The sequence below is a fragment of the Triticum urartu genome, unplaced genomic scaffold (genome assembly GCF_003073215.2).
Source record: "Triticum urartu cultivar G1812 unplaced genomic scaffold, Tu2.1 TuUngrouped_contig_9283, whole genome shotgun sequence".
NCBI classification, from domain to species: domain Eukaryota; kingdom Viridiplantae; phylum Streptophyta; class Magnoliopsida; order Poales; family Poaceae; genus Triticum; species Triticum urartu.
In genome coordinates this window covers 1-11,690 of record NW_024120311.1, presented here as the reverse complement: position 1 = coordinate 11,690, position 11,690 = coordinate 1, and the positions used below count along the sequence as shown (strand labels likewise).

General features: G+C 44.5%; 1 protein-coding gene across 1 annotated transcript; it reads left to right on the top strand.

Moving 5' to 3' along the window:
• The first annotated feature begins 10,480 nt into the window (after positions 1–10,480).
• On the top strand, positions 10,481–11,217 carry LOC125532176. Its single transcript, XM_048696327.1, has 3 exons — positions 10,481–10,567; positions 10,716–10,865; positions 11,137–11,217. The coding sequence occupies exons 1-3, from the start codon at positions 10,481–10,483 to the stop codon at positions 11,215–11,217; spliced, it is 318 nt and encodes a 105-aa protein (XP_048552284.1).
• The last annotated feature ends 473 nt before the right edge of the window (positions 11,218–11,690 follow it).

Genomic DNA, 11,690 nt, shown 5'->3' with positions numbered 1-11,690 from the left:
GACGTGGAGAGCGGCGTGGGTCGCCTGCCGAGCGGTGTGACGGAGATGCTTTTCCTCCATGCGAAGGTATGTGACCGCCTTCGCGTACGTCAGCGTGATGAGGGAGAGGTTGGCGGCGGACTGGCCAAGGTCGGGGTGGAGGCCACGGAGGAGGTTGGTGAGGAGGACCGAGTCATCGATTTTTCATGCCGACGTCGCGTAGCTCATCGGCGAGAACCTTCAGCCGCGTGCAGTACTTGTCGATCGAAAGATCATTTTGTTGCATAGTGAAGAACTGCCCTTGAAGAAAGACGCGGCGCTGTAGTTGATTGTCGAGGAAGAGATCACACAGGCGCGTCCACATAGCATACGCGGACGGATCCCGGGCATTCACCATGTTGAAGAGGCTGCCGGAGATGGTGAGGAAGAGCCACTTGACGATGCAGGCGTCCACAGCGAGCCACTCGTCGTCGTTCTTCATGTCGCAGAAGTCAACGCTCCCGACAACATGCTCGATGAGACGGTAAGAGAGGAACAACATCGCGAAGTACGTGCGCCATGCGTTGTAGGACGGCGAGTCGAGGTCGAGGAGGACAGGTACGTGGTCCTTGATGTGGATCTCGTTGAGGCGATCGGAGGTGAACATGGCACCGGAGAAGGAACCGGCGTCGGATGCCTCAGCCTTGGCCATGGAGACAGCGGGTGGTTAGGGTTTTGGGTGATGGTGAGAGGAGGAGGGAACGGTGGCTGCGATGGGTGTGGAGAAGAGGGCGGCGGCGGCTACAGAAGGAAGATAGGAGCGGCGGCGGCCCTTAGGGTTTCGAGAGAGAGGTAGTGGGGGCAGGGGACAGCGGCGGCAGTGGCTACGGGAAGGGTAGCGACGGCGGCGACAGGAGGGTTGGGGAGTTGGCGCAGCGGCGACTAGGGGTAGGCGCAGCGGCGTAGGGGTGCGGAAGCGACAGAGGATCGCGGTAAAACGGATACCATGTAGAGAGGATATTTGGTGCAACTCATTGTATTCCATGGAGTAGGTTACATTATATACACATGATGTCTTGCGTGGCAAGGTAACTAATACTACCATATCTCTAAGAGTTAGCTATACAAGGCTAGAGAAGATAAGATTAGAAATACAAGATATGTCACGTTCAACACTCCTGGTGCACATTTGTGGTTGGGAGTGCCTCATGACGTGAACTCCATTCCTGTAAACATTATCAATGTTCAATAAAGCCTAGCTGTTTTTTGCTCAAAATAATAATAATTTACCTTCCGCTTTTTAATTCTTATTTACCGTGATTTTATGACCTAGCTAAATGATGGCTAGCAACCATCAATTGTTCATGTTTACATTAAGCGGGCAGGTATGTTTGGCTGACGGTCGCTCCTTGCTAATGGTAAAAATACACAAAGAGAAAGATCAAGTTTCTTCAACAAGTGCAATGTGTATCTGTGTGTGGATCTCTACCTGCTATCTTTTTACTTCCATTTTTCTAATTTTGGTGCATTGCAGATTTTTTGACCCGAACCGACAGGAGCTCTGTCATTGCATTATAGGAGAGGAAAAAAACTGTACATATTAGAGATTAAGATGAGCGTAGAGAGAAGGGAGAGGAGAGCCTAGGCCACTGAACATCGGGAGGCTGAGCAGTGGCCACAACTACGGACTACTCTCTGAATGCCTCTTTGCAAAGTCTAACATCCTCGGTCACCAGTATGAAAACTTGATGCGGCAGTAGCATTTTTCTTTGGAACACCCTCCTGTTTCTTTCATTCCAGAGATGCCAAGCCACATATGCAGCAAAAGCAATCTGCTCCTTACCAATTTCTTTTGGAGCGATCAGGTGCAGCTTGCGCCACCAACATTTGACGGAATTGGAGGAGAGGGCCACGTCCGTCATCTGGGGGTGGATGGGCCCAGACTTGTTCCAGACCCTGGGGTATCCCAGAAGGATGTGAATTGCTATCTCTGGGGCCTGGTCACAGAAAGGGCAGGTCGGGTTGCAAGGCCAGCCCCTGGTGGATAACCTGTCCGCAGTCCAGTTACGGTTCTGGAGCAGTAACCAAAGGTAGAATTTAATCTTGTTTTCAGCCTTCACTTTCCATGCTTTCTCTAGGAGTGGCTGCCTAATTCGTCCCAAGAATTGGGCTTCATAGGCATCTTTAGCCGTGTAAATTCCTTTGGAGTTAAGAATCCACGTGATGCCATCATCGTCATGAGACAACTGCACTTCCTGGATCTTCTCCCATAAGGAAATAAATTGCTGCACTTGCTCTTTGTTGTTCATCCTATGTAACCCCTTCATCCAAAGATTGTTTGTCAAAGCATCAACGACCTTGAGATTCTTCTTCCATGCCAGTTTTGCAACTTCGGGTGCCAGTGCAATAGGTGCAACTCCATGCATCCACCTGTCCTTCCAAAAGTTGATCTTTTTCCCATTTCCCAAGGAGATCTTGGTGCAGGCCGTGAAAAGACTTCTGTCAACTGTGTCACAAGGGATTTGGGTGCCTTTCCAAGGTCTGTCGATGTTGTCCCATTCAAACCAGCACCATCTGAGTCTCAAGGCTCGGCTATAACAAGTTAACTCTTTGATCCCGAGGCCTCCGAGATTTTTGGGGGTACAACATTGTTTCTAGTTTATAAGGCATTTGCTTCCCCTTGCCTCCACATCCCCAGCCCAAAGAAAATTCCTCCTGCACTTATCAAGCTTCTTGATAGCCCATTTATCCATTGCGAAACACGAGAGGAAGAATGTTGCCATTGCCGTGAGGACTGGGTTGATTAGAGTTAGCCGCCCAGTTCTATTCAGAATTCTTCCTTTCCATGGCTTGACTCTTCCAGCAGCCTTGTCTATCATTGGTTGCAATTCAGCACGCATCGGCTTCCTCCTGTTCAGTGGTAAACCTAGGTATTGGCAAGGGAAAAAACCCTCCTTTCCTCCAAAGTCCTGCAAAACCTCTCCATACTCTTCATCGTTGCATCGGATCTTGAATGCCGTGCACTTCCCTAAGCTGATCATCAAGCCAGAGATCTCTCCAAATCTAAGCATAATTCTCTGAGTAGCTGCGATTTCTTCTCTGATGGGATTCACAAAAAGTGCCGCGTCATCCGCGTACAGGCTGGTTCTCAAACTGGCGGCCTGATGGCTTAAAGGGGTGAGAAGACCATCAGCCATTGCCATGGCAATCATTTTTTGCAGTGGTTCCATTGCAAGAATGAGTAACATCAGCGACAATGGGTCTCCCTGGCGCAACCCCCTCCGGTGCAGGAACGGTTCACCTGGACAACCGTTGAGGAGGACTCGTGAAGAGGAAGTCGAGAGCAGCAATGCAATCATGTCTGTCCATCTTTGCCCGAAACCAAAACCTTTCAGAACCTCCCACATGTAGCTCCAATGCATAGAATCAAAGGCCTTAGAGATATCCAATTTGAGGAAGATGAGAGGTGAATTTTTTGTGAATGCCCGTCTTATGACATTCTGGAAATACAAAAAATTATCTTGAATGCTACGGCCCTTGAGGAAGGCACTTTGACTTGCAGAGATCATATGTTGTAATTCCGGGGCCAATCTGTTTGCCAAGATTTTGCATAGAATCTTTGCCACACTATGCACGAGACTAATTGGCCTAAAATCAGCAGCATGATCAGCATTTCCTTTCTTTGGCAGCAGCACAATGAAAGAATTATTCAAAAGATTCCATGTTTTCCCTCTGAGATGAAATAATTGATTGATGGCCTCCAGCAAATCTCCTTTAATGAGCTCCCAACACTTCTTGAAAAAATCCCCAATAAAACCATCAGGGCGAGGGAACTTCTCATCATGCATTTCTAGAACCGCCTTTTTTAACTCCTCCATGGTGAATATGGCATCCAGGTGCTCAAGGTTGAAGGAAGGAAGCTGCAGATATTCCCAATTTAAGCTGAAGTTACACTGCCTAGCAGTTCCCATCAGATTGTTGAAATGCTCCCATAGGATTCGAGCCTTTTGCCGCTTTTCAAAGACAATGCCTTCAGGCCCTTGCAAGGAGGGGATGTGGTTTTTGCGTCTGTGACAGGTTGTTTGTCATGTTTGTCAGGCGACATCGTTCGAAGACACTAGCCCCGGATCAGTGAGTTCAAAAGGAAAAAAAATCCGGACATAAGGAAATCTAATTTGGAACAATACATTTGAGTGATGCAATGTAAGAAATCTACCAACATTTTAGCTTTCAGTAATATTGCATACAAGTGTGTTGTTATGGACGTGAGCAATCATTATACTACAACTTAGAAATCTTTCAACTTGCCATTGTTTAAACTCCAACAATAATGGTCGTGCCCATTCTAAAAAATTCGTTATGTTCGGTGAAACCCCATCCAAATCCCTCCTCCCAGAGCATCCCCTAGACACCCTAGAGCGATCCCACTCAGGAATTGCATCCGTAGGTCCTTGTCTGGTCGTATGTGTCGACATCCGCCACTGGTCGCCTTTGTTGTCATCACTAACCATACTCCGGTCAGCCTCGATGACAGTTTACCGCGCGAGCCATCTCATGGACATGATCCCCTCTCCTTCAACTCTACTCGGGACCACCGCCGCACTCCGTGGGATCCTGGCCATCCGTTGGCTCAAGGGCCATGCACACCTCTCAAGGATTGTTGCCACTTGTGTCGGTGTTAGCATAGGTCAGCCCGGGACATCAAGGAGCCGATGACTCATTCTTTGGTTGGAATAGAGCACCGTGGAGAGTACAACTAGTGGGGACGATCTTCGGTGGTGGGGCTCCCCTTGCGGCGATGCACCCCTCTCTCCTCTCGCTCTCTGGTGATGTTAGTCCGAGGCGGGGTTCCCACCAACTCTAACCGGAGCCGCGTGGACCGAGACCGTGGGGCTAGGCACCTCCCATGTTCGGATCGCCGCCAAGGGTGGTGGATCTTCTTCCACTGAGTCGTGGATCCATTCCCTCACCTACCTGTCGGGGGCTCACCCTTGCCCACTAGGGCAGGATGGGGCGGGAGTCCATGATTTGCCTGTGTCTGGGGATTGGGCACGGGCCTAGGGCTGCCCAGGGCTAAGGAAGGAATGCCATTTCCCTTTGTCCCTTATGTGTGTGGTGGCTGCAGATTTGGGGTGGATTGCCAGCGACCCCGGGTGGCGGTCTGGATGGTTGGCTCTTTGGCAGGCATCATGGCGGCGGCGGCTATGTTCCTTGGTTGTGTGGGTGGCGAGGAGTGTGCCGTCGGGAAGCTCTTGCCCGGTCTCCTTCTTTGGCGGTTGTTATGCCCAAATCTAGACCTAGAGGTCTGCACTCGGCGTGGATGTTCTAGGCACCTCATGGTTGTATAGGTCGTGTGGGCCTTGCATCCACGATGAACTATCTTCTATTTCGCTGAACTTTTTCCAAATTTGATGAACTTTTTTTAGTTCAATCAACTTTTTCAAAATCGACTAACTTTTTTTTAATGTTGATGATTTTTTTTCAAGTTTGATGAATTTTTTTAAATCGATGAACTCTTTTCAAGTTCATGATTTTTTTTCAAAATTAGTGCACTTTTTTGAATTCATGATTTTTTTCCTTTTTTATGAATTATTTTGATTTTTTTTCTTTTCTTTTCTGAAATACGATCGAGCGAACCAAGGAAAAAATGTGAAATCTAAATGGGCCGGCCCACTTGCACCGAATTAGAGCTCCCCACCTCGTGGTTGTACAGGTTGCGTGGGTCTGGGAATGTATCCGGTGCACCCGCACTTGTGGTGCTACCGGTGCACCAAATGCCATAGATTGTTTTAAAAAAACTAAAAAAATCTAGCATGTTGACGCAACATCAATGTATGATGTCACAAAATTTCGTATAAAAATTTGAAATATTTTTGGAGATACAAAAATGACAAATTTGACTTCAGTGTGATAAACGGTCCAAATCTAAAGCCCAAGTTATGTTATATACTATTCATTGTTGAATTTATCATTTTTGTTTTTCAAGTTAGGTTTTGAATTTTGACTTAAAATTTTCCAACAACCTACATTGATGTTGTATGAGAGTGCTATTTTTTCAGATTTTTAAAAGCAAAATGTGAGCTCGGTGCACCGGTAGCACCACAAACTCCGGTGCACCAGATATTTCCTCACGACCCATACGACGGGATGTCACGGGATGTGTCACAACTAGTCGGGTGTGACAATGGTAGACTGATGCCCGACCAATACAACGGTGTTGGCACGACATCAGCGGTCACCTTCGCGGATGAGTGCCGGCGAGCCGACGATGACTGCGAGTGGTGGACTATACGGGCATCAAGCACAGAGAACTATTACCTCCGTCCTTGTTTACTAGTCCCCTCGTATTCTAGGCCATATTTTGATCATAATTTTAACTTATAAAATATAAGTTATATGTAGCAAAAATAATATTACTAGAAACTACATTAATATTTTGGTCATGCAGTAATATTTTGTTATTAATATTTTGACAATATAACTTTTTATGACATGCATTAATATTTTGTTACTCAAATATGTGGTTAAACTTTGACACAAAATACCATGGAGACTAATAAACCCGCACGGAGGTAGTACTTTCGGTCGTGTGAATTGATCACACAGGCCCGTGGGCCTAGGTCTTCTGGCTTATATTACATGGCACGCCTCTCTAGTATGTATTTACATTGGAAGCCTTCTGCACACCTGCCACTGTTACATGATAAAGTCACCTGATCCTACTGGCTGCTGCTGCGGGTTCATCCCTCTACAAGTGAAGTACAACAAAGTATTCCCTCCGTCCCATAAGATCTCCATCCCATAAGATAAGAGTATTTTTGACACTACACCAACACATGTGCCATGTACTCCTCTGTTTCTAAATACAAGTCTTTTTAAAGATTTTAATACAGACTATATATAGATGTATTCTAGAGTGTAGATTCACTCATTTTACTTTGTATGTAGTCAGTATTGGAATCTTTAGAAAGTCTTATACTCCTTCCGTCCCTAACAAAGTGTCCCAACTTTAATACAACTTTGTACTAGAAGCGTAATCATATTGTGGCTTCAATGAAGCTTTCTTTTACTGTTACATCAGAGCTAGCTACACACACATCTCTAACTGAAATCGATTCTGAAATTGGCCAACAATAAGACACTAGTCCAAATGCAAGCAGTGGACAAGACTGCCCATGGGGAAAAAAAGTGGACAAGACTGCAATACAAGTACTAGATCAGATAGTATGGCTACTCAACATACAAAGCAGGACACTTCTCCAAATCCTACAAGACAACAACACAAACAGACCAGGCGAGAGAGTTACCTCCATACACACTAGCACTACTGATGCCACAAGACAGGAGTGTGAAATGGTAATCTAATTAATCCACTACAAGTTAAAATGAACACAGTTAGAACTGCTACTGAGGAAATGAAGCAGCCCTGTGCACTTGGTTGGTGGCACCCTAGTCGCAAGTCATCCAAAAGCTTTCCCCATATCCTTGTTCTTCAAGTGACATTCCTGTTTCAGATAAAACAGAGCAAGGATCCAGATACAGGGAATTAGGCATCATGATATATTCGGTTTGCCAGTTTAAGCATCAAAATATCAGATGGGCTAACAAGACAAGTGGCTAGTCTGACTATAGTTTAATTTTTAGTGCGCTCAGAAAATCAAAGCGATGAATTTGGTCAAGCAATATAATATTTATTTCAAAAGGCCACAGCAGTAAAGGTTCAATGCCTTCATATCCCAGTCGGACATATTTCCGTTGTATAGTCGGTATATTCCAACCACAAAACTCTGATATAGAAGGAGAAATGACACGCAAACATAAAGTAGCCACTTTTAGCTTGGACTTGCGATGTCATATGAAAAGAAAATTTTCACCGCAACATATCTGAATAAAAAATCATGAATAAACTCAAGAGCACCGACATAAAAATTCTGCCACTTGCGTTTGAGAAAAAGAACATACGATCGGGAAAAAAGAACAAGCATTAGCAATCTCACACATAGCTTTAGGTTCAAATTTGAGAAATAGGCTGTAAAAAATTACACAATGATTATATTTAAGAAATAGGAGATTCCAGGATTGATGGGTTTCTGACTATTTCTGCACAAGAAAACATAGTGGTCAACATGATAACAGATTAAAAAGTCTAGGTATCTTTCGGCTCTTAATCCTCTTATACATGATGTATCATAATTTTGGAAGTCTAATTTGCAATTTTGCACTGCTAGTTCAGAAAACTGTGATATAACAGAATGAGAGATCCATGCAATAAAAAGAGGCCATTTTCAGCACCACATAGTACGGTAATCTGTGATAACAAGTAACTTTTGAGCACAACCACAAATTGCTATTATGAGACTATAAAGGGAAGACCAAGTCTAGGAAGCATGACTTCTAGTGCCAGCACACGGTTTAACAAGAGTAATTATTCCATAGAGTGGTCTGCCATAGTCTGATACTTCAGTATACATCTAGCAAACGACAACAACCATCAACACTATCATGTGTACTTTTGCAACTAATATTGAGCCCGTAGAAATATCACTAGCTTCGCTGATTAAGGGTGACAATATATGTGCGATAGTTGGATTCGGATATATGAAGCCATCCAAGTAGTGAAGGAAGTAAAAGTCAATTGGCATCCACCCTGGTAGAATATGTAGAGGGAGATTTCTGTAATCTTATAGGGACTAAGAAACAGATCTGCATCCACCCATAACTCCTAGTTATCTTTTTTCTCTTATAAGTGTAGTTAGTATTAGTTTTGGGGTGTGCTTCGTATATAGATCTTTCTTCTGTACCTCCTACTTTTTCACTTCCATTTTTCTGTTGCAAACTGAGCATAACTCATATGGCCATAAAATCGCCCTAACCGTCCTAAATATGGACGTAGAGTGTTTTCAAGTTAATTGGGGTCCTTGAGATCACATTTTAGGTTGAGTTTCCTAGTGTTGGAAACAACCCACTAGGCTTCAAGTTCAAGACGTGAGCACTGGTGTTCGCATTTTTTCTGTCATTATTTTAGACTTTTCGGCTATGTTCGTTCAGTCGAAGGAGATGCTCCTATCAATTACGAGACGCCAGTGGGACTTCGTCAATCTCAACCTGTTGTGCCGGTTCAATATCTCCGACGTGCTCATAGGGGCAGGATGTGTGTACATGTGTTTATATGGATGATTGTATGTATGCATATGTGAGCATCTGTGTTTGTACTGTGTTTTTCAAAAAAAATATTTTTATTTCAGGAAGAAAGAAAAAAACTTTTCGGCTATGTTCGTTCAGTCGAAGGAGATGCTCCTATCAATTACGAGACGCCAGTGGGACTTCGTCAATCTCAACCTGTTCTGCCGGTTCAATATCTCCGACGTGCTCATAGGGGCAGGATGTGTGTACATGTGTTTATATGGATGATTGTATGTATGCGTATGTGAGCATCTGTGTTTGTACTATGTTTTTCAAAAAAATATTTTTATTTCAGGAAGAAAGAAAAAAACTTATTTGAATTAATACATTTGAGCGATGCAAGGTAAGAAATCTACCAACTTTTTATTAGCTTTCAGTAATAGTGCATACATATGTGTTTTGGATGTGAGCAGGTATGACTATACTACAACTTGGAACTTTTTCATCTTGCAATTGTTTAACTCTAGACTTTTTTAGAAAATCGCAAAAAAAAGTACATTAGGTCATGTGTGTAACACATAGCCCTGATTCAAAGTTTAACGTCTCCTCCCACTATAAGCATATCGCCAGAATTCTTGAAATAAATCCAGGATAAATGCGAGCATCAGGATTTGAACCCTGGTGGGTTGGGGATACCACTGTCCACCTAACCATCTCAACCAAAGGTTGGTTCACCCCTGATTTAGAGTTTTACTTGGTTTATTAACAACGAATCTAACTAGTGCGACCTACACATTAGGGGCTGAGTTGGCAAAAATATCGCCACGCAAGCATGCTGACTCGTTTATTCTTCCTTTCCCTCTTTGCACGTGCCTTGTTCAATGCTTTTTCTCCAAAGCAGTGGAGCACCTGCATGAGCTCCTCCTCTCCCTTCTTGCCCGTCGGGCAACTTGGTTTTAAAATGTTGCAATGGTCACCCCCCACTCCCGGTGTCCATGGTGGATCACTACCACGCGAGTGATTGACAAAAAACTACCATTTTAGGGGTTTGCGTCCCACAGAACTACCACTTTTTTAAAAGTGGCCGAAAACTACCAAAAAAACGTAAAAACGTGACTAAAAACTACCAGGTTGACTAAATGGTGGTTTTGACCGTTTTAACCGCGATTCTGACGTGAGTGGCCCATGTGCCAGGCTGGCAGCCCGCCTAACGGCTAACGGTGCGCGCGCGGGGCCGTTAGAGCCGCTCGTCGGCGCTCGTCGGTCGCACCTGGTCGGGACCAGGTCATAACCTGGCCGACCGGGCCGCTCGTCCCCACCAGCTCTCTCACTCTCCCCCGAGCTCACTCAACTCCTCTCTGCTCTCCTCTGCTTCTGTTTCTTCTTCTCGCGCTCCGGCATGCCGTCGTGGCCGAACAGCAACGAGACGTCAGACGACGATGACGAGTACATGAGCGAGTTCAGCAGCATGCAGATGGAGTACTTTGTAAGTCATCTCAGTCTATCCTCTCCCTCTCCTGTCTGTTATGTTCTAGGGTTAGGGTAGGGTTAGGGTTTGAAGATATTTGAGATTTTTCCATTTAAGTTGATATATGTGAGTTGTTCTTGATATAGATATGCTTTTGCTTTTGCAGCAAACTCCTGACACTGTGATAGACCCTAGTTTCTGTGGGCTTGTGACTGAATCTGACAGAAGGTGCATCCTGCACAGGCAGAGGGCGGGCAAGTTTGTGGCATTTGAAGGCACTGACACTGGCAGGAGATTCATAGGATGTGCTACTGAGGTAATGGACCAAGTTGGTGTGGATTTGATTAGTTTGAATTTCTGCTATGTAGTGGAAACAGAGTGTTTAGTTGCTGTTATTCTGAATTTTCCTTAAGTCTGAAAACATTGGTATGTCTGAATACTTTACTTGTAGTAAAGAACACTGGAAACATGTCTGAATACTGTACTTGTAGTATAGAACTAACTAGCTAGTGTAGCTTATATCATTATTGTTTATGATTTGTTATTCTGAATTTGCTTGTTCACTGTAAAATTAAATTGATTTTCAGGATGGTGTGAACTGTGGTGTTCTGGAGTGGGTAGATGCCCCCTGGCCTGTAATTCTGCAAAGGTGCTTAAGCAAGCTCTAGGATATGTATCATGAGCAGAACCTTGATAGAGCCCAGGATAATGAGGCTCATGGGATAGAGGTTGCAAAATTGCAGAAGGAGCTTGCTTCTCTGGCCAATCAGTATAGCCAACTGGTGGATGATGTGTCCAAGTTGTTTGATTATCATGATGGAATCAAATCCCATGACATGGATTGCACAAGTCAGGCAATCAATGAACTGAAGGATAAGAAGAAGCAACTTGAGGAGCAGGCAAAGATTGAGCTTCAAATGGAGAAGCTTAAGCTCAAGAAAGAACAAAGGTGCATCCTTCAGAGTCAAGCTGATATAATCCAAAACATAAGGAAGGCCATGAAGGAGCTAGAGGTGGAGAAAGATCTCCTTAAAGAAGAGAAGAAGAAGAAGAATGTCATTGCTGAGCTCCTTAAGGTTGGTCATGGGTGCAAGGAAAAGCTGGACAAGATAAAGGAAGTTGTGATGGAGGAGTGAAGTGG

What these genes read in the sequence shown, in the direction of transcription:
- LOC125532176 (XM_048696327.1), top strand. Translation starts at nt 10,481, where the DNA reads ATGCCGTCGTGGCCGAACAGCAACGAGACGTCAGACGACGATGACGAG. An exon ending in GCATGCAGATGGAGTACTTT is followed by an intron (nt 10,568 to 10,715) that starts GTAAGTCATCTC and finishes TTGCTTTTGCAG; the next exon opens with CAAACTCCTGACACTGTGAT. An exon ending in TCATAGGATGTGCTACTGAG is followed by an intron (nt 10,866 to 11,136) that starts GTAATGGACCAA and finishes ATTGATTTTCAG; the next exon opens with GATGGTGTGAACTGTGGTGT.